This window comes from Lacerta agilis, chromosome 1, assembly GCF_009819535.1.
Source record: "Lacerta agilis isolate rLacAgi1 chromosome 1, rLacAgi1.pri, whole genome shotgun sequence".
Lineage (NCBI taxonomy): Eukaryota > Metazoa > Chordata > Lepidosauria > Squamata > Lacertidae > Lacerta > Lacerta agilis.
In genome coordinates, this window is record NC_046312.1 from 124,193,961 (window position 1) to 124,216,329 (window position 22,369).

Here is a 22,369-nt window from a genome sequence, read left to right on the forward strand (position 1 = left end):
TAAATAGAGGTACCTCACTATGTGTAAGAAGCAGCAGCAGCAGCATGTACTTTTTACACTTGGGATTATAAAGTTAGGGTTATGCTAAAAATGTCCAAATGCATTTTGAACCGATCTATCCTCGGTACTCTTTAACTTGTAAGTGGTTTTTAAACATGAAACGGGATCGACATCTTTAAACACCAAAGGCGTTTAAGGCCAACTGGTTGTCGTCAAGAGCAGTGTGGCTAACCTCTTCTCAAATTTGCAATTTTGCTAATCAACAATGCAGACAAGAAAATGAAACGCAATTAGAAATGAAAAAGAAAACAAACATTTGCATCGCTGAAGTTTAAACAGGCATGAATTCAGCTGATGTTGCTCAGAAAAGTCTTTTTGAGTTCCATCTACATGTCTGTCCATGTTGTGCTCACTGTCTTGTTTTTGAACCCTTCTCAAACTTTCAAGAACGTCCACATGCCACACTCAACTTCCAAGGAGATTTGTAAAGAAAAATGCAGCCCACAGAGCATTGTGGTAGACCTGCAAACTCAATTTAAGACTCCGTAGGAGCGACTGAAGCAATAGTGGGGAACCTGTGGCCTTTCATGTGGGGGGTTGGCTCCCATCATAGAATTGTAGTTGAAAGGGACCCCCCCCCCGGGTCATCTAGCCCAACACTCTGCAATGTAGCAATCTCAGCTCAAGCATCCATGACAGATGGCCAATAGTCTGGGATAAGGCAGCTTGTAGTCCTAACATCTGGAGGGCCACAGGTTCCCTACCCTATCTTAAGATAGCTTTACAAATTAAGGAAAGGAGACATTCAAGAAGAAACAACAGTTACCACTGCTAAGATTAGGACACCATCCAGGGCAAAGATGCAACTTGCCCTTTTCTGTTCACAAACTGAAGAGATCATGTGAGGCCTAAGCTGTGCTGCCCTGTTTTCTTTCAGTAACTTACCCCTCGCATCCACTGTAGGCAATTTAAAATCCTGAAGCACGGTTAACAGATAAGAGATGCTGGCAAAATGGTGAAGCATCACACAATCAGCAGGCTTAGCTAACCTCAAAATGAGCACGATTTTGGGGGGGGGGGAAAGATCCACGGAGATAGTGCAATCCTACATAATGTCTAGTCGGAAGTAAGCCCGGCTGGATTCCGTGGGACTTAATTCGAGGTAAGTGTGTAGAATGGCAGCATTAAATGCCTGTAAGATGCACATACCATTAAGGTTTAACATCCATATGCTGCATCCGTAGCAGTGACCCGAGGAGGGAGAAGAAATGCCACAGTGTGTCTTCAGGAGCACAACCGGACCCCTTCATCTGTCCCGGCTGCAACAAAACAAGTCTCGCCACAGGTGCTGTAACCTTCCAACAGTCCGCCCCCAAAAGTGCACCCCTACATCTTCCCCAGAGACAGACGGATGCCCATAAACACACCTGGAAAATATGTTCTACATTACCGTTTCTCCGAAGACACCAATGGGTGGCTAAAATGGCACCTTCTTTCCCTGCTGTTGCTTACTTGTCGGGGGCACATTCTTTTAATTTACCAGGGCACAAAAATCCACGACATTCTGAAAATGTCAATGTGGATCTTGGTCAGCGTTTGCATTTAAGACGTTACATTAAAGCTGGGGAGAGAAATAACAGTACTTCAAAGGCATTGGTTCTAATTTAACAAAAGGGGGCAGGGAAGTGAGTGAATTAACTGACTTGGCTGCCCAAAGCAATCCCACGCTCTTTTCTTAGTGAGCCTATGTACCTGGCTGTGAGGTTGCTACTAGACATGGAACAAATCCGGCATATTCCTCACACCACCCAAATGAGGTGGTTCCCCCCCCCCCCGACCTTTTTAGGCCAGCAAGTGGTCCAAGCAGCAACAGAAAGGATAAAGTTGAACACCAAATGCATTATAAGTAAAAAAAATAACCACCGTTTGTTGAAAGACAGGCCCGATATACTAGACAAGCTAAAACGCTGCAATGTAAATGGTTAAGGACACTTTATAAGCACAGAAATAGAAGAAATGAAACTCTGAACACTGAAAGTTACAAAAAAAGTGCCATCCGACAGCAGTGCTTTAAAAATGCACACAATGGTATATTATTGCTCAAGTAAACTATTCTAAAATAGGGAAAATGTGTCCAGGACACATTTGGGGAAGGGAAAACAAGCAGATTCAGCATCAGATGACATAGCACCATTCCTTTCTGTATTCGAGATCCTTCTAGGCCAAAAGCAAAAATGACTCTTGACTTTCTCCAGCTTTTTCTACGGCAAAATGTTAACCCTTCCAAATTACCCTAATTTGGATACCTTTCTACAAACAGCTCAGGCAGACGACAGTCTTTTTTTTTTAATAAAAAAAGGCAAACGCCACCACCTCAGCCCCAGAAGCAACTAACTTCTGATACCTAAGACAAGCTTACGATGGGCTAATTTTTGAGGTTTAAAAGGTGGCAAGCCCTTTAAACACAAGTTCAGAGCAAATTACCACTGTCCTTCCCCTTACACAAACGCACTGCACTCACATGCAATTTAGTAATAGCCAATAATGAGAAAATTTTACGATCTCTGCGTCGCATCGCACAGCAGATGCAATACTTGCTGCCCGGGCCTGCGCATCACTTGAATGGTTTAAACGGAACGAGCAATGCGCTGCTGGTACACTGGCTCAAAAGTGCACAGCACCAACTCGCCTTTGTTCAGCATGCTACCAACGAAACAAGCCAGAGGCTGCTTGCTGTTGCACACGGAGCAATGCTCGTGGTGCGTTTCTCTCCCAACAAAAAATCTAGCTGGTTAGCCAAAGAAGGAGCCTACCATCGCATTTTTCGATTCTCTCCTAACCATAAAGTTGACTTGCGCACAACAGTAAACCAGCGCCTGGTTTGGTTCCTTGCTGGCATGCTTGCAAAAGGAAGAGCGAAGCACTGTCCCTCCGGCACACTGGTCCTTCATGTTAAGCCATAATTGAGACTGGTGTAAACGTAATGCATGAGCCGGGCCGCTGCTCCGGAACTTCCTCGCCTGGTAAAAGTTCTGATTAAATTCCAAAATGCACTGCTTGACCTTACGATAGCGCAGGTTCCTAGGATGAAGAGGTTTTTCGACTCGACTAGACCATCGCAGATGACAGGAGCCAAGACTTGGCTCTCATGCCATCACCAAATCAGGCGAAAGGCAATTGCACTTTTGCTTTGTCCATTAACAAGCCAGCCACACACACACACACCCCCGGGGTCACCAGCGTGTGAAGAAGCATTTCAACCACTTAAGCAATGCTTGCCTGCCCAGCTGTTACGGAAACAGGGGTCATATTTGCATGGGCCCCTCTTCAGCCATGCAGAATGTGTATGGGGGGGTGCCCAATTGGGTGAGCAAACCCCATTTTCTCCACACTCCCACGTCAAGCGGGAAGGTTGAAGCGGGTTTGCAAGTGCGCTTGGCTGAACACGCTCGCAGCAGCCCTGCCCATAACCAAGAACCTCATGCTGAGCAGCACCGGAGCAAGGAGCACGCGAACATAGCCGAATTGGTGGTCACACATGTCAACTGGCGCACCCAGAATGATTCTGAACTGAGCTTGCGGATGCACCATTTCTGCTTAAATGCCAAACAGATCTCTAAATAAAAATGAGTAACGTGGATTAGAAGAGAGTGTATTTATTCTAATTAAAAGCATGACCCCTTCAGAGAAAATCCCACTTGATTCATTGCAAGTTACTCCCTGGTTAAGTGTGAACAGGATTGTAGCCTTGGAGACGGATCCTACACCTATTTAGTCACAAATATGTCTCCGACGTGTTCCATGGGGCTTACACCTAAGTGCACAAAGGTGTAATAAAGGGCAGTGTCTTCTTAAGCGTTTTGATTAAATAAATCCTTTCCTTAACAGTTCCAGAAGGGAATGTCTGTATTTTGAAGTCCAAATATATTTAACTCCAGGCCCACAATACAACAAATCCCCTTTCCTATGTATGGATTTAATCTCAGTAGTATTACAACCAGAATGTTTTGGTAGATTGTTTCGGAGTTATCAATCAACTGACAATGTACGAACGCCTATAGAATCTGTCAGTACCCTATACCCGTCACCGCCTCGGGAAAAAAAGGTTTTTTCTGATTAAAGTGCCTCCCATTATCTTCATTTTTAAAAAGACTTTTCTTTTAAGATGCGCCATCCAATTTCCGGTAATATACATATCGGTTGACTGAAACAAATAAATACAGATGTACAAAAACATTCTGGTTAGCCTCTATCATTGCAACAAAATACTTCACAATATATTATATACCTACATTTATAATACATGCACCAACATGTCTCACGTGACAGACAACAGATGTTTTCCTGATTTGCAGGAAAAAGAAGTGTTTCAAAGATTTTGGTCCAATCCGTAAGAAGGATCTCAAAAGAGTTAGCCCGCCCCTTGCCCCAATAAACCAACTGCAAACAGAGAAATCTTTTGGACTGATTGTGAACCAAAATCGGCGCCCATATAGCTTCTGTTAGCGTGTGTGCATGTGTGCGCGCACGTGTGTGTACACACACACACACACACACACACACACACACACAGCTATTAAGACAAGGAGCTTCGCAAGTGTATCAGACATGTCATTTGTAGAGTTCACTGGCAGCCACTTACTATCACCAGTCTCGAGAGAGTTTGGTATTTTGATCCCTCTTGGGAGGCGCCGGCGGCGGACCTCTCCGTAACGTTGCATAGCCCGATATGTGGCTGCCTCCAAAATTGCTGCTCTTCTGCTTCTCCGTGAGAAGTTCCGGCGGTGGTGGGGGCAAAGCCATGTCATCCATGGTGGCCGTCGGCTCCGCCCTGGATATCCGGGCCGAGGAGAGGGAGCCGTGCCGCGTGATGGACTTGCGCTGCAGAGTCCTGTTCAGGTCGGCCAGGAACCCGGGCTGAACGCTAAGGCCAGACTTGGGCGAGGTGGGCACTTGCGGAGCCACGGCCACTTGCGGAGCCATGGCAGCCTGCGCTTCTGCCATTTCCGCCTGCGTGAGCCGGGTGCTGTCGTTGCGCTTGGGGCGGGTGGGAGGAGGAGCTTTCTTCCCCGACTGCTTGGACCACGGGGGCTGGGGCTGAGGGTTGACGACGGCCACTTTCGGAGAGGTGTTGCCCGAAAACACGGCTGGAATCTCTATGGGTGGCAGAGGGAGGTCGATTTCAGGCGGCGGAGGGGGGAAGTCTGAATCTGACGGAGGGGAAGGAAACTCTTCCACGGTACACTTCCCGGGCGCTCCTGTGGCAGGCGCCTTTGCAGAAATTCCCGCTTGCTGAAGTACGATAGGCAGATTGAGCTTTCCTGGCTTTGGTGGAGCTGCAGGAGGAAGCGGAGTCTCCTTCACAGGAGATCCCAAAGGCTCTGGCGGAGGTGCAAATTTGCTGACCAGGCTATCCACCGACGGTCTCTTTGATTCGTGGTACTCCGCTGAACTGTTGGATTTTATGCTGGAGTTCCGCTGGGGAGTCGGTGGTGGCTTCTTTCCTCCCGGGCTGGATGTCTTAGTAGACTTCTTGACCGGGGAACCCCCTGCCTTGTCCAGCGTAGGAGACACCACCACCGGAGTAGGGGAGGGCGGCGGAGGAAAGGCTAGGCTACTTTCAGGTGGCGGAGGAGGAAAGTCGGGAGATGGGACGGCGGTGGGCTGCCATTTCGGCTTGGCTTTGACTGCCGGAGGAGACTGCGGCGGCACGTTCAGAGGGGTAGGCTTTAAAGGCTGAGACTCTGAAGCCGGCATGGGAGGTGGAGGGAAGTGGCTGGCTATTTGCTTCACCACCGACGGCACAGGGGACTGCGGCGAGGGGGGAAGTTTGCCAGAGTAGCTCTGCTGCTTGGGCAAAGTGGGCGGGGGGAGAGGGCCTAGCGGGACAGGAGACAGGGGAACCTGCGAAGTCGCGAAACTCGGCTGCTTCTTCATGGCTAAAGGAACCAGGGCAGGGGCAGGCGGCGTGGGTTGCGCCGCGACAGGCGAGGCAGCTTTTGAGCTGCTCTGTGTAGGCAGAGTCATGGCAGGTTTAGGAGGGGCTTGGGGAGGCGGCGGCGCAGGCATAGGCGGGGGAGGCGGTGGCGTGGCAGGGGCTGCGGCCGGCGGCGGAGGAATAGTCTGATGAATCTGGTGGATTTTGAGAGGAGGGGGAGGAGGGGGTGGCGGCGTGAACTGCGGCACTGATGGGATGGAGGGCACGGGCTTCATGAGCTGCGCCATAGCTGAGCCGGGGGTAGGGGGAGGTGGCGGTGGCGGCGGTGGAGGGACCACGCCATTAGGGGGCACTGGGTTCTGGGGTTTTGCCGGTGGCAGGATTGGCGGGGGTTGCTGCATCATATGGGGGGGCTTGAAGAGAAGCCCTCCATGCTGAGAGGCGTTCTGCAGCCTTGTTATCGTGCTGTACTTCACAAACACGGTGGCTGAGCCGCCTCCCGATGACATGGACTGGCTGGGGAGGGGCGGCGGCGGAGGGGGTGGCGGTGGAGGAGGGGGTGGCGGAGGAGGGGGAGGGGGCGGAAGGGGAGGCGAAGGCTGAGAAGCTGAATATAGGGGGGCCGCTTTGGCCTGCGGAGACAAAGCTGGTGGGACTGAAGTAAAGGGTCGACTTATTGAGTCCATTCGAGCCTAAAAGGGAAGAGGGGAAAAACAAAATAAAATTCAAACATATAGGAAAAGAGAAATGATTGTGAAAGTGCCTGCTAAAAACTTAACTACTGTGAATTACGAAAAGTTGAATAAAGTGTCGTATAACTGAGAGAGAAGGTTGGGTTGGTCCTATGTGCAGAGGCACCTGCACAAAGTTCGCAACTGCATTAGGGAAGACAAGATCTCCCATTGCTTTTAGAGCAGAATTCCTCACAACTGCCTAAGGTGGAAATATATATAGCCAAATTTGAGGGGAGGGGAATGCAAGAGACCAAGCACTGATAATCAATACACAGAGTGAAAACCACCACGTCTAACTATATCACAGGATAGGAAGGGAAGTGAAGGCATGCAGGGATTATTGCACTGGAGGAAGAGGTCAAACAGAAGGCACCAAGAGTTCTGGTCAAGTTATTAAGGTCATTTCCTTTGTGACATCTGTTAATAGATAACGGACCACCAAATGAACAATCCTATATTTTATTAGCGTTTCTCCTTATTATATAAATATTTGAGGGCAGCATTGTGAAACTATGGTTTCCTGCAATTTAGAGCTGTGCATACCATTGCAAAAAGTACTTATCTGAAATTCAGCAAGCTATAGAACTCTTTTTAAGAGTCTTCATTCTGGGAAGAATTTTCCAGCAATCTATGCTAAACCAGAACCATGACATAAATAAATTGGGGTGGGGGTGCATGACATTGTCAAATTAGGGCACTAAAGGCTCAGGCACATGTGGACTAATCAGTGGGTTTAAATATTAGATACCTCTTGAAAAAAGTTAGTCTGCATGATTTTGGTTGCATCATTCACCCAGGTTAATAGTTCAAACAAGGCCCCTGACCTTAACTCTACCCCTGCTTAAGTCATCACTGGAGTGGAGCTCTGAGCTGTTCCGGGTTTTGCATTTGCCACATGAGACTGCGAGGCAACAGGAAAACAAAACAAAACAAAACATAGCATAAAACATAGGGGACCAAGCTGCGACATGAAGCAACTGTTACCATCATGGTATATTCCCAGAATGTAATGTATGGAGCTTGGCTGTTTCACATTTAATGGAGAATTCTGGCTGATTCCTTACGCAGGAATCACGGCTTACAAGCAAGGCCAATGTGACGCAACGGCAAAATTCATATCCTATCATGATAACATTGTATTGTCTGTTGTATTATACTTACACTAATTTTGCTGGACTCTTCCAGTTGGGTACCCCGTTTCCAGGCCTCTGAGAAGATGGAGCTAACAATACTTTGAGAACGGACATGTCCTGTTTGGGTATCTGAAACTCCGCTATCAGATTGATTAGAATGATTGGATTGAGATTCTGTGGAAAGAAATGCAGAACGCACATTGGGCACCGATGTGCAAAATCCACAAAACCCCCCGCAGAAACCGAAGTTTATTTGTGTGAATCCCTCTCACAAGTATAATCCTCGACTCCATGTGTGAGCTGGAAGATACTCAATGGAATTGAATGCTTTCTCTGTTCATTTAACAACTGAAAACAGTGCATCTCGATGCTCTGGCAACAAGTCCCACAAACACTGTCTCAATGTAATTATTCCTAGTTCACGTTCTTTACATTTTAAAAGGTGCATGTTTCTGAATTAAATGGTAGGTCTCATTTTCATGTCACCCAAGGGGTGTTTTTACAGTGAATCAAAACTTCTTAAAACATTTTATAGAAATAGAATGGTACTGAGGCTTACCTGGCAAACTAGATGAACTGGATCCAGACTTGATACTAGAACTAGAGAGGGATGTCCAGTCATATGCCGATTCTGTCCTTTTCAGGGCTTCTTGATAGTTTACGTACAATTGTTTCCCATACTGAACAAAACAGAACAGGGAATGTGAACAGTCTTGCATGATTCAAGTCCCAAGCTTATCAACCCCATCCCTTTTATTTCAGACTAGCGGGCTTGCTCCTGACAAAACCTACACTAGAAGATTAGCTGACATTTTGTTGGGTGCCTGCTGGAGTCTTGGTTTCTTATTACCAATCTGCACAGAAAGCTAAAACCGCTGTTCGTCGGGTGGAATAACAACTATCTGGAAAGTGCCATGGGGTGAAATTGGTAGTTCCAGCAATAACTCTTCTAACACACTGAGTTACAATTCTCCAGACAACTACAGAGCTTTGCATATGAGAGTATATTGAAAAATCAAGAAGGCACAGGTGCCATCCCAAGCACTAAGTTCCGTATGACATGGAATCCTAGGAAGAGGGTTACTTGTCAAAGGAGGAATAAAAATGTTAAAGAGGTTATAAATCTCTTCAACGTGAAAATAAATGGTCACAGAATGCAGACTGAGTGATACCCAACTTGGTCATACTCAAGAGTAGACCCACTTAAGTACAGTGATTTCAAATCTTAAGGGGGACTAAAGTTGGGCATCACCTATTAAATTGGACATACTTTTTATTTAATGCATTATACCAGCCTGGAAATGCAAATTCTGATGACCAACAGAGTAAATAAAAACGGAGAACTTACATTTTTTTACAATAATCCATTTTTATATAATCATATACTTTATTATATATAAGTAACAATTTTCTAAAATATATATTTAAATCTGATTTTTATAATCCCTGCCCTTAAAAACAGCGTCTATGTTTGGACATTAGCAACACCATTCTGTATTTATACTTTCCAACTCTTATGGTATGACAGCTATTGGGAGAGGAGCAGAAAAGTAGAACATACCTTAGCAATGCGGAGGCCATTTACCCACTGATGTAGGGTTCTGATATCATCACAACACAAATATTTAATATACTGCGATTTCTTCTGAATCTGAGGATGCTGCAAGAGAAACATTTGGCGCGATCAGGGTGAACTGAATTTTAAAATAACAACCTTACGGCGGCAGCATTAAGACTACTCCTAGGGAAGCAGAACAGTCACGTTCAAAGATTTTGCAGTTGCGATAGCAAAAAGTGAGGAATGCATCATTTGAATGCTAGGGTTCTTATTTCTTCACTGAAGCCGTTGCCAGAAACTGCTGCAAAATATGATTAAGAACTTGTCGCCTTCTCTCATAGGCAAATGAAAACAGGATCTGTATATTCAAACTGATGGGAGAGAGTGTCAAATCAACACTGGCTGATACAAAATATGCCTTTTTTGCGTTTCATGCAGAAATGGGCAACACGCAGCACACAAGGTAAAGAAGCATGCCAACAAGTACTATGTGGCCCCTTTCCCTTCACCTTTTCATTTCTCATATTGACAGCTACTATTCAACACTTACTTTAAGTACCAAACAATAGTCTGTAGGGGCTTTATACTTATTCCGATAGTCTTGGCCGTAGTAAACATTTACATGGTCCAGCTGAAGAAAGCATACAAGGTCCCGAGAGACCTACAAAAAGAAACGCATACAGTCATGAACGTAGAAACCCTCAAATCATTTTACCGTAACTCTTTCAAAGTTGCCTCCTGTGTAACTTTCAGGTTAATGTAAACACAAGGAAATAATCTCAGTAGGCAACTAGAATAAAACAAATTAACCCAAGACAGGAATAAAAACATTAGTAGTACACAAGCAGCAGAATGGGAAATGTTACAAGATCAAAGTGGAACAATTTTCTAGGATCGCTCAGCTATGCAAAGAACTTCAAATTAGATTAAAATGCCAGTGTTTCCAAAGTAAAAAACAATGCCTTCGTGACATACACTAAGTCACTATTGACAATTTTAAGCACATAAAAAAATATTTCAACTGTGATATGCTAATGGAACCCAACAGGAAATTAAGAAAAGCACGAGTCTTAAAATATTACATGAATATTTCTTTATCAGGTGGTGATTAATGTTAAATGGATAGATAGATTTATTAGAAGTTAACAGACATAGAAAGACCAAAGGATCTGAGTAAAGTACCTCACTTTTTAATTCAGGAGGAACGGAGATACCTGTCCTGTCCAGCCAGATATTTATTCCAACCAGAAATACCCTCTCATAGAAGAGCATTTACTCTAGCCCGTAATCACATAATGCCTTCGGCAGTTCTCCAAGGGAATTACAAATGGATCCCATTGTGCGAGAGATACTGCCTGTGCGGATCTGGAGAGGTGGAAACTACTAGCCACATACTACTGCGATGCTGCTTCTACGAGGAGGTGCGAGATGAGTTTATCCACTCAATGCTGGCTGAGCGACCTGGACACTCGGACAATTTCTATATAGAGTGGCTTCTCTCAGATGCTAACGCTAATGTGACAGCAAAGGTAGCCAGGTTCTGTGCTAGAGCCATAAAAAATTCGGTCCGATCTAGTTCGCAGTACCCACACAACTTCAGGACAGAGCTAAAGACACAAACCAGTGCTATAACCAGCTGTAGCCCACCTTTTAATGCAGTGATATCTTCTTTTATCTAAACAAAACAGAAAATTCTTTCCAGTAGCACCTTAGAGACCAACTGAGTTTGTTCTTGGTATGAGCTTTCGTGTGCATGCACACTTCTTCAGATACACTGAAACAGAAGTCACCAGATCCTTAAAATCTAAACTTCTTTTATCTAAAAAGTTTAAAGTTTATATTTATAGTTCATATTTTAGCATGTATTTTGGATTGTTTTTCATGGATATGTGTGTGCTGGTTGAGAACTGTAACAATAAATCTATCTATGTTAAATGGATATTTTCATCATTATTGGGAGCGTTTTCATTCAAAAACAGAGTATACCATGGGGATCGGTAAAAGTTGGGGCTTGGTTAACCAAAAGTTGGGGCTTGGTTAACCAAGAACAAACTTAGTTGGTCTCTAAGGTGCTACTGGAAGGAATTTTTTAATTTTATTTTGTTTTGACTATGGCAGACCAACACAGCTACCTACCTGTAACTGCAAATATTTTTTGACAGAGATTGAAAAAGATTCAGTTATCAGAGCTAGCTACTTATTATTCCTTCTTTGGGAAGAGGAAGAGTTGGGAATTATGGGAAGAAGAAGAAGAAGAAGAAGAAGAAGAAGAAGAAGAAGAAGAAGAAGAAGAAGAAGAAGAAGTGTTTGGATTTGATATCCCGCTTTTCACTACCCGAAGGAGTCTCAAAGTGGCTAACATTCTCCTTTCCCTTCCTCCCCCACAACAAACACTCTGTGAGGTGAGTGGGGCTGAGAGACTTCAAAGAAGTGTGACTAGCCCAAGGTCACCCAGCAGCTGCATGTGGAGGAGGGGAGACGCGAACCCGGTTCCCCAGATAATGAGTCTACCGCTTTTAACCACTACACCACACTGGCTCACCTTAGGACTCACCTAACCAGCCCCATCAGTAGAAGCCCCCTATGCAAGGACTTCCACTCGTGCAATGGGGCTTTCCCCCTTTCCTCCCCATGAAATCGGCTTGGGAGAGTGGGACAGAACCCTCAGAACAGTGTGGGAGAGGAAGAGAAGGGGAATCACTTTATCTGGCAGGCTGCAAACTTGAGCTGATGTGAGTGACAAACTGGGGTGTCAGGGTTTTGAAAATATGAGAGTGGCACAAGTCTTAAAAGAGTTTTAGAAACAGAAGATTCACCTTCGCCTTTCCTTTGGGAACATAGTAGATTCCAGAAGCACGCAGAAGGAAGTATCGCTTCTTCCAAGATTTTTTGCCATCATCCTTCAGCCACAATACACCCTCAATTTCTGGCACCGTTACCGAGCTTCCGCAAAAACACTCCTGGAATAGAAAGTTAACATAGATTTGAAGAGAATATTCTGCAGTCACAGGGATATTTCTTCCAACACACATTACCTAACTTTGAATCTTTAGCCTTTTTGTCCTCTACAGTAAATTAGTTATTTCAGCTCTATCCTGGCCCTCATTACTGACTTGACCAATGGATTTAGATTATGAGCTCTGTGGGCGGGACTTAAGATTCCTTCACCATTCTTGCATAGCAATAAATGAATAGCAGCAGTAGCAAAACAGCCACCACATCAATAATGTGGAAGGTCTCACCTCCAGTAGTACTTCTTTGTTCCTGTCTGCCATTTCAGAGGTTTCTCTTTTCCCTAGAAGATAATTCTGTAAGAGAGGGATTGAGATTTCAGCTGAAGCACTTAGAATTCAGAAATGTAACCATCATGATATCCCTATGCTGATAAGGGTGCCATTTCTCCAGGTTTCCACAAAAAGCCCCTATAAACCAGAGAATTTTTTTAAAAAAGTACTTACACTCTCTTCTGGATTCAATCCAGATAACTGAATCTACATGTGCTTGCCAAATAGCTGACCCAATCAGGACTCGGCTATATATACACAGTGGCGGAGGAAAACGTCCCGGGGGTGGGGCATTGTGATGTCACGACGGAGTGCGCCTGCGCGAAATGTCGCGTAGGCGCACTCCATCATCGGGCCGCCATCGCTTCCGCAGCCCCCTTTTGCGCAGCAGAGCAAAAAGGCGGCTCGTGGGGCTGCCGGGCGCTATTGGTGGCTCCCCGCCGATCGCACACGGCAGCCCCACAAGCCGCCTTTTCGTTCTGCGGCGCAAAAGGGGGCCACAGAGGCAGTGGTCCGACAACAGAGTGCGCCTGCGCGAAATGTCGGACCGTGTGCTGCTGCTCCCGGGGTGACGGAGGGAGCAGCGGCGCATGGGAGTGGTGGGAGGGGCGCCGCTTGTCACCCCCACACGCCGCCGTTCGCTCCGTTGCCCCGGGAGCGGCAGCACCGCACACACCATGCACTGCTGCTCCCGGGGTGACGGAGGGAGCAGCGGCACATGGGAGTGGCGGGAGGGGCCGCCGCTTGTCACCCCCACGCGCCGCCGCTTGTCACCCTCCCCTCCCCTGTCACCCGGGCCATACCGCCCCCCCCCCCCAGTGACGCCCCTGTATATACATTTCTGTAAAACCAAACATTTACTCCCTTGGGGTCTTTGTGCAAGGTATCTATGAAGCCTTTGATTGAAGTAATTAGGATGGGCTTGGGCATCAAAGTATGGAATATTTATGACAATCAAGATAAGCAATTTGGATTCAAAACCAATCTGTAGCATGGGACAAAGCAGAGATGTCTCTTGTTTATCCTGTTTATCTTGCCACAGAACCACTAGGAAGAAGGCTGAAGCAGAACTGGTCCATGAAATCAACATTACGAAGTAACAAATTCTTTTGGGGTGGGGATGCAGATGATGTCCAGACCTATTGAAACACCTCTCAAACTCTGAAAGGAGTCAGCTTTGTTTAAAAAGGTGGCTGGCTTCGAATCAACTTTACTAAATCTGAAGTCATGTTTTTTAACATCACTCCATTTAAGCTTCAAAGCTTGATATACTGTTAATCCCTACACGTTACCATAATTTTCACCATTTGCCTTCAAATATCTGTAAATGTAAACAAAGTTACTTTTATGGCAAACCATGGAAAACTTGGTAGCGTTTGAGGAAAAAATGCCCTTCCTTAAACAACTCTGTTTATTTCAAATGCTCAAGTTTGCATTTGGCTCAAGAATACCCCCAAATTCTGAAGGCTCTCATATACAAGCCAGCAAGTGAAGGGGGCTGGGGAATGTCCAATAGTTCTCTATTGTAAGACTCAACATATAAGTCACATGGTTCCCATTGTGGCTGAGGACAGACAATGGGTAAAATTGGAGTCTGGGGAGACTGCCAGGGCTCTGCTTTTTGTTCACTCCTTTTACAAACATAAATTTCAATCCTTGGAGTGGTTAAGTAAGAGATTTACAAAAGTAATGCTTAAAGTTCCATCAAAGGGAACTGTCGTTTTAGTCCCAGAGATGCCCCCAATGATTCCAGTGGTGTATCATCCCATCTTTTTCAACAGACATAGACTCTGGTGCTCCAAGAATTTATAAATGGTCCGTGTCTTTTACAAGAAAGGTGCTGCAGAAGAGATCAAAGAGGCCAGAAGTCACACCATTTTCATGGCTTACTTAGGGGCAGATATGGACCTTCTTGGTAAAACCAAATGTTAGAAAATGTGCGATAATAAACTTCTCCAGATTTGAAAGATTGATTTTTTTAGTTGTTTTTTTTTAAATTAAAGAATACAAAAGAATACAAAGAATAAAAAAGGAAACAAAAAAGAAATATAAATAAACCAAAATATATAGCATTACATACATAACACACATGTCCCGATTTCTATTATATATTATATTAAATATTATCACTGCATTCCTTATCTAAATTATCTTTCATGTCTCCTTCCAAACTTCATTCTTTTAAACTCTTTTAAATTGTAATCTTAATCTATGCATATCAACATATTCTTTTGTGAACAGTGTTTTTCTATGTATTCTTCAAAGCATTTCCATTCTGATCTTTAGCTTTTGATTTGACTGTGACCTTATGGCTGCTGTTAATTTTGCCAATTGCATATAATCACTCATTTTATATATCCAATCCTTTTCAGAGGGAATTATTTCGCTTTTCCATTTACTGGCTAGTACTGTTCTGGCAACTGCCGTAGCGTATAAAAAAATTACTTTATTTTCTTGTGGGATATTTTTCCCCCAATAGTCCCAATAGGTAAGCCTCGGGTTTCTTTTCTATAGGGCTCCTAAGTATCTTTTTTGTTTCTTCATGTATAGTATCCCAAAAACTTTTTACTCTTTTGCAGCTCCAGATTTGAAAGATTGTTAACTGATTATACCTCAAGCTCAAAGGGTCGTGTTTCAGATATTTACAGATCACTATTAAATTCTGAAAGTTCAGGGAGGCTAGACAAATCTGGGGACGTGACTTGGGTATCCAAATAGATGAAGCATACTGGACTCTGGTCTTAGGGTACATGTGCCAACACCAGAGGGTTGTATTTAAAGATTAAATACACCTCATAAAATATCCTTGAGTGATCCTGGAATGCCCCACTTTGTTGGAGAGGATGCCATTTTATTGGATCATATATACACATGTGGTGGGAGCATGGCAAAGAGCAAAGTTTACAAGAACTAGTATTCAGAGAAAATGGATTAATCACAAAACAATCAGTGCCCTTCCACACAACTGGCTCTTCTAAACATAGGGTTATTAGAGCCAGACAATGGAAGAACTTCTATGCTGCCACATTGGAATTTTGGTAGCAAAAGGTCTAGCAAGTAACACTATTGAAAAAAAACTTATGGAAAAAAATAAAGACTCAAGGTAAACAAGATACTTTTGTTAGAATACTGTGGGACTTTATTGACTATATACCAAAAGAAGAAACACAGGAAGGGCATCTTCGCCAGAATATGGTCATTTATGGACTACTTAGCGAAGTAAGTAGAAAATTCCCCTTTCATAGTTAAAAATGAATGTGACAGCCACACGACTGAGAAATGTATTTGCATAGGTTTATTCTGTGTAGGTATTTCAGTTCAACTTTATTAAAGAGAGATATTTCCTCTATTCCGTGTATAATTTGTGTTTCATATATTAAAATATAGTAAGTGTCAGAAAGGTGCTCAGATGCAGAAAAAAAGCATTATACTCACCTGGGGATTTTTGAAAAGTGCATATTTTTCTATACGTTCTACAAACATAAGTTTATTTTGACTGTCTCTTGTCCAGTTGAGGAGGTTTTCTACCAAGTTTTCATGGTCTTCAAAGATTCTCTCTGCATAATAAACAAATAACATAATAAATATTCTAAGCTATAAACACAGGGGTGGGGTTTTTTTTGGAGCGGGGCAATGGTTTGCTGACTCATGACAAAAAGCAGTAATGTCATGGTAAAATATATCTGATATATATGTGTCACCATTAGCCAGGAATCCTGCTTATCAGGAAATGCAAATGTGGGCAATATAAACAAACGATGATTGTAATCCTACTGTAATCCAACAAGACTCCTGAAGTGGATTACAGAAATCAGTAGTAAGACAGTCCCTGCCCTCGGGGCTTATAGACTAAAAATGGGGTTTACAGACTTAGAAAGAGCAATGGAACTGGGTTTGTTTACTTGACTTTTTTGTCATTGTATTTTCCACATGCAATTATGAGGATAGCCACATTAAGCACATCCAGTAATTCCATAGGTTTTTAATAAGATATCACAAAAAGTACGTCAGGCCCTTCACTTAAAAGTCTTAGATCCCTGAAATGTTGTAACAGATAGTTTGGAAACTGAAAACTCAAATAGCTGAGATTATAAATACAGAGCAAGTTAGCAAAGAGTTCTAAAACAGGAGCACATATCGGTAAAATTCTGCTCTTGCTCGGAGCAAGAGACAGGAAGAAGCTATATTTCAAGCTTTACTAACCCATTTGTAATTCTGAGATGGTTTCTACCAAAGACCAGTCTAAGCTAAAACCACAGTGAGACTTGTCCATCAAATTGTCCAGCACTTGTCTTACTGTCTGTCGTTCATCTACCATCATTGTTTTGGAGCTGTCATCTGACATGTGGACTCTAATTACAAGCTGTATGTAGACAGAAGGGAGACAGAGTTAAATCAGCCAGACAGAAGTTGAAAACATAAAAGTAAAAGCTAACATGTTCAAATTATTCCTATTCATGTTGACATTTTTTCTAATTAGTCCTATGTTGTTATCAATTAGCTTTAAAAGGCTATAAAATGGAAATCTGAATTAACCTTGCAACTAGCCAACATTTTTGGCTTAATAAGTTGCTAGTGCATTTCATTACTGTGATCTCTCAATAAAACAAGATAATAAGCTAGCTTGCTTCTATTTATTTTTCATATTGTAGACATACTACCATGGTAAAGGTAAAGGGACCCCCTGACCATTAGGTCCAGTCGTGGACGACTCTGGGGTTGCGGTGCTCATCTCGCTTTACTGGCTGAGGGAGCCGGCGTACAGCTTCCGGGTCATGTGGCCAGTATGACTAAGCCGCTTCTAGTGAAGCAGAGCAGCGCACGGAAACACCGTTTACCTTCCCGCTAGAGCGGTACCTATTTATCTAATTGCACTTTGATGTGCTTTCGAACTGCTAGGTTGTCAGGAACAGAGACTGAGCAATGGGATCTCACCCCGTCGCGGGGATTCGAACCGCCAACCTTCTGATCGGCAAGCCCTAGGCTCTGTGGTTTAACCCACAGCACCACCCGTGTCCATGGTTGTTGTTGTTGTTGTTGTTGTTGTTGTTGTTGTTGTTCAGCCGTTCAGCTGTGTCCAACTCTTCGTGACCCCATGGACCAGAGCACGCCAGGCACCCCTATCCTCCACTGCCTCCCGCAGTTTGGCCAAACTCATGCCAGTCGCTTCGAGAACACTGTCCAACCATCTCATCCTCTGTCATCCTCTTCTCCTTGTGCCCTCCATCTTTCCCAACATCAGGGTCTTTTCCAGGGAGTCTTCTCTTCTCATGAGGTGGCCAAAGTACTGGAGTCTCAACTTCAGGATCTGCCCTTCCAGTGAGCACTCAGGGCTGATTTCTTGAAGGATGGATAAATTAGATCTTCTTGCAGTCCGTGGGACTCTCAAGAGTCTCCTCCAGCACCATAATTCAAAAGCATCAATTCTTCGGCGATCAGCCTTCTTTATGGTCCAGCGTCCATGGTACTTGGTTGCAAAATGTGTTAAAATTTAAGAAATCTTTAGGGACTCTCTATTCAGAATTTGAGAACTAATAAACTAGGGCGTGATACAAATGCAAACTGCACCACCAGATGAGATTATCACCCAAGAAAAATACACGATGTAAATACAACCACAAGGGAAAATATTTATGCCTCATGTATGCATTCCTCAACAGGGAACAAATATTTCAAAACAGACCTCCATAATATATCAAGACTGAGTTTGGATAATGCAATAACTATAGTTTACCTTTTTAACTTGTGCTTCTTTAATCTTCTCTAAAGCAACCCTGATCTTTTCAGCCTTTAGCTTAGCAGCCTGTTCCTCCTGCGGGAGAAGAAAAGTTTGTTTAACCGACACTAGGCAAAGCCTTAACCACTGAAAAACTTTTGAATACTGATTACCCAGAGGCAACAATCACTCAACTAAAACAGTATGATATCTTCTAGTACAGGCATAGGCAAACTCGGCCCTCCAGAGGTTTTGAGACTACAATTCCCATCATCCCTGACCACTGGTCCTGTTAGCTAAGGATGACTGGAATTGTAGTCCCAAAACATCTGGAGGGCTGAGTTTGCCTATGCCTGTACTAGTAGAACCACTTAATGACTATTTGTCATTTCCTTTACTCAACTCACCATTTTTCGCACCTGGTATTTTCATTATTTTTTATCATTCTTACTGTTGCAACACCCTCCAACAACACCCAGCTACAAGTTCTTTAATGGTTCTTCCATCCATATATAAAGAACATGGAATCCTAGTAAGAGTTTTCTTGCTTCAAAATTACTTTTCTCAACTGTGAAAGATACCACCAACACAAATTCATCATTCCCTTCTTGATAAAAAGACGAGCGCCATTCAAGTTAGTTTCACCTGACCTAAGCAGCTGCACATTTTTCCACACAGTGGCATTAGTGCTGCACATTTCATCCTCCCGGGAAAGCTCTTTCATATATGGATTTTCTCCTAGTCACATGTAGCTACTTTCAGCAGCATCATTTTCAGTCTGTTCTACAAAGAGCAGTGAAAAAGGCAACAGCTGCTGACAGCAATGGCCTTGGTTCACCAGCATTATAACCATCTTCAATGAAAGTAACAAGTAAGATGATAACAGCAATAATAAATGAGGCCTGAAACGTTATCCGAATAGTCACTTAGGCAAGAAACAAAGAGTGTTATTAAGCTGGTGTAAGGACCTTCCTTACATACCATGAAGATGGTTTCATGCGGCTTGAAAAGTAAAACTGGAGTGGAACTTTTGAAGTGTAACTCTTGCAAGCATCTAAATGTTGTTGCCTTTTGGGGGGTGATGGGGTGATTTAAAAAGCCTGGAACAACTGTAAATGTAAAGGTAAAGGGACCCGTGACCATTAGGTCCAGTCGTGTCCAACTCTGGGGTTATGGCGCTCATCTCGCGTTACTGGCCAAGGGAGCCGGCGTACAACTTCTGGGTCATGTGGCCAGCATGACTAAGCCGCTTCTGGCAAACCAGAGCAGCACACGGAAACGCCGTTTACCTTCCCGCCGGAGCGGTACCTATTTATCTACTTGCACTTTGACGTGCTTTTGAACTGCTATGTTGGCAGGAGCTGGGACCGAGCAACGGGAGCTCACCCCGTCGCGGGGATTCAAACCGCCGACCTTCTGATCAGCAAACCCTAGGCTCTGTGGTTTAACCCATAGCGCCACCCACTGTAGTCCTCCCTTAACTCACTTAAATACCCACAGTTTCACATTGGTTGTAGGGTCACGTTTCGTTTGGTCTCAAACTATATAGCTGTTGGCCTTCCTATCTAGAAAGTCAAACCCAGTTAGATGGGCTCCTGCACGTGACAAGTTATAGCTTATAACCAGTAACTATTTCAAGAGACTGTTACGGTTAGATTAGACTGGCCTACTTCTGCATGTCTCCTTTTCTTTTGTCCACTAATAACACAAGCAAAAGGCCATTAGAAGGAGCAGCTGCTTTACGCAGAAAAAGACAAGGCTATAAATGGAAGCAAATATTGAAGGTTAACAACCTAATTATGAAAGGTTGGCAGTCTTGGCAAGACAGAGAGAACTTATAAAAAGCGTATGCTTATTTTCCGATTTCCATTAAAAAGAACCCCATAAGCCGCCCCTCAAAATATGTAGTAAAACACACATGCTGCAAATGCAAAGCTTGCTGAGAGAAGGGACTTATTGGAAAGTTCAGCCCTGGAGCCTTAAATTGAAATATAGGTAGAGAGAGGCTCAAATTCTATGCTGAGTGCCAGAAGGCACACAAAACTTAACATGAGGTGGACTAGGCAGCAACTTTTGCTTGGCAAGTAAGAATTATAGCCCACAGTATGATTTGCAGAATATGTAGAAATGCACACACACCTGACCTGCACAAGCAGACCAAACTGTGCTTTCAAAAAAGGCAGCTACACGTCTGCTAAATGATTTTAGGAGCCCAGCTGGCAGCTGGGGAAAGTGTCAAATGAGGAGCGCTCCATCTAAAGGGTAATGTCTTTATCTCCCAGTTCATTCAATGAGCAATATTTTTTTTCAAAACGGTTGCAATAAAAGAAAACCAAGCCTTCTATCTTGAGACAATTTATTGAATCCTATAATGAGTTGCTACATGAAAAGTTAACACGGCATTTAGCAATCAGCAAGCCATGTCCCACACACACACAAAAAACCTGCCTCCCAACTGGTTTACAGCACTGAGCGCAACCCACAGGTCAGAGAACGGCAACCACCTTAAAAACGAATCGACAGTGGGTGGCAAATAACAGGGCTGGTGGGCTCTGCGGTTATTTGAGAAAGAGAAGATACAAAAATTGGTGCAATCCTCTTTTGGGACCCACATGCTGGCATGACTTCTGGCTTTTTGCCTAAAATAAGTCTTCACGTCAATTAACATGGTGGGTAGGGTGAAAGCAGGTCACATGCTGAACTGCCTCTTAAATCTGAATAAATTCCAATTCTTCATTCTGCACCTCAGATGATCTTTGGGGGAAATTATACTGTCAACTTTTTGAAGACATAAATTCCTTTAAAATTGTTGTAGGGATTTTTTAAAATTCTATTTTATTGTTTTTAGAAGTTTTAAACTGTTTCAAATTATGCTTTATTTTATTTTAAACTGTATTAAGTCAATACAATTATTTTATGCCCTGGGCTCCTTGTGGAGGAAGGGTAGGATACAGTTTTAATATAAATCAATAAACTTGCTTTGTGCTTACTAGGGCCAGTGAAATGTATTTCACGGTTTAGAAAGATGGAAAGTGTGATGAAAGAAGGTAGAAGTAAAACCAAACCAGAAGCATTATCACTAACAAGTGTGCAGGCCAAATAGCACACCCACCCCAGTCAGATCAGGGCCTCCACAAAGCATCAAGTTGCTCTGTGGCCTGCATACTTTTCTGCCCCTTTTAGCTCTATGTTTTTCTATATATGAGTGTTCACCTAGCTTTTCAAGAAGCGAGGCTGTTCAAGTCAGTAGAGTGCTGAAGATCTCTGATTTTTTTAAAAATAAAATAAAATATTAAAGCACAGTAGTGGAAGAATTTTTAAAGGTTCAAATGTACATTGCTCTGCCCTTATGAAAAACAATAACCCAGAAATCTTCGGAACTCTGCTGACACGTTTTAAATCCCTCTTCATAGTGAACAGAAAATGGGAGACCTTCATTTCATCATTTCAAAGTGGCATGGAACTTGCATGACAGATTGAAGTGTAGAGGCCACAAAGCAATTAAAACACATTGGAATTATTTTCCCCCCAAAATGCAGATATACATGAAATACAAAGAATGGGGTCCATGCACACCCCTACTAAAAAGCACCCTGTTTTGCAGCATTCTCCCCTGACTAAGCTAAGAAAAAACTGCCAACTCCAGAATTGTGCTTGCAGTTTAGTAAACCAAAACTTACTAAAGATGCCAAAATATGTCAAAAGGTCTCTTTTATCCTTTGGCCAAGTTATTTCTTAGGCACTGAGATGCAAGAATGAACAATGTAAATATATGTCTAATTACTACTTATGCAGGGATGCTTTCCAAGTTCTTTTATTAGCACGGCTCGTGCCAAACAGTGCCAAAATCAAAACAACTATGAAATCTGTTCCATGGATCTAAATGGAATTTTGAGTCTCATTTCTCATTTACCAAAACTGCTTGTGAAGCTTGGGGGGGGGGTTCACAACCAGTCTGTGATTGTAGGGCAGGGGTAGCCCACAGAGTGCCCTTCATGTGTTGCTG

The 22,369-nt window shown here is 43.5% G+C and overlaps 1 protein-coding gene across 1 annotated transcript in view; it reads right to left on the reverse strand.

Annotated features, from left to right (window-relative positions):
* Positions 1-4,525: 4,525 nt before the first annotated feature.
* The window catches only part of RAPH1 (Ras association (RalGDS/AF-6) and pleckstrin homology domains 1), a 71,479-nt gene continuing 53,635 nt past the window's right edge, over positions 4,526-22,369 (reverse strand). Inside the window, exons 7-16 of the mRNA XM_033169986.1 lie at positions 18,382-18,459; positions 16,851-17,010; positions 16,083-16,204; positions 12,606-12,671; positions 12,180-12,323; positions 9,914-10,024; positions 9,367-9,465; positions 8,365-8,485; positions 7,834-7,979; positions 4,526-6,630 (exon numbers count right to left, since the gene is read on the reverse strand). Of these exons, the coding sequence (XP_033025877.1) occupies positions 4,645-6,630; positions 7,834-7,979; positions 8,365-8,485; positions 9,367-9,465; positions 9,914-10,024; positions 12,180-12,323; positions 12,606-12,671; positions 16,083-16,204; positions 16,851-17,010; positions 18,382-18,459 (3,033 nt within the window). The 3' untranslated portion in view covers positions 4,526-4,644. The remainder of the gene's footprint in view (positions 6,631-7,833; positions 7,980-8,364; positions 8,486-9,366; positions 9,466-9,913; positions 10,025-12,179; positions 12,324-12,605; positions 12,672-16,082; positions 16,205-16,850; positions 17,011-18,381; positions 18,460-22,369) is intronic.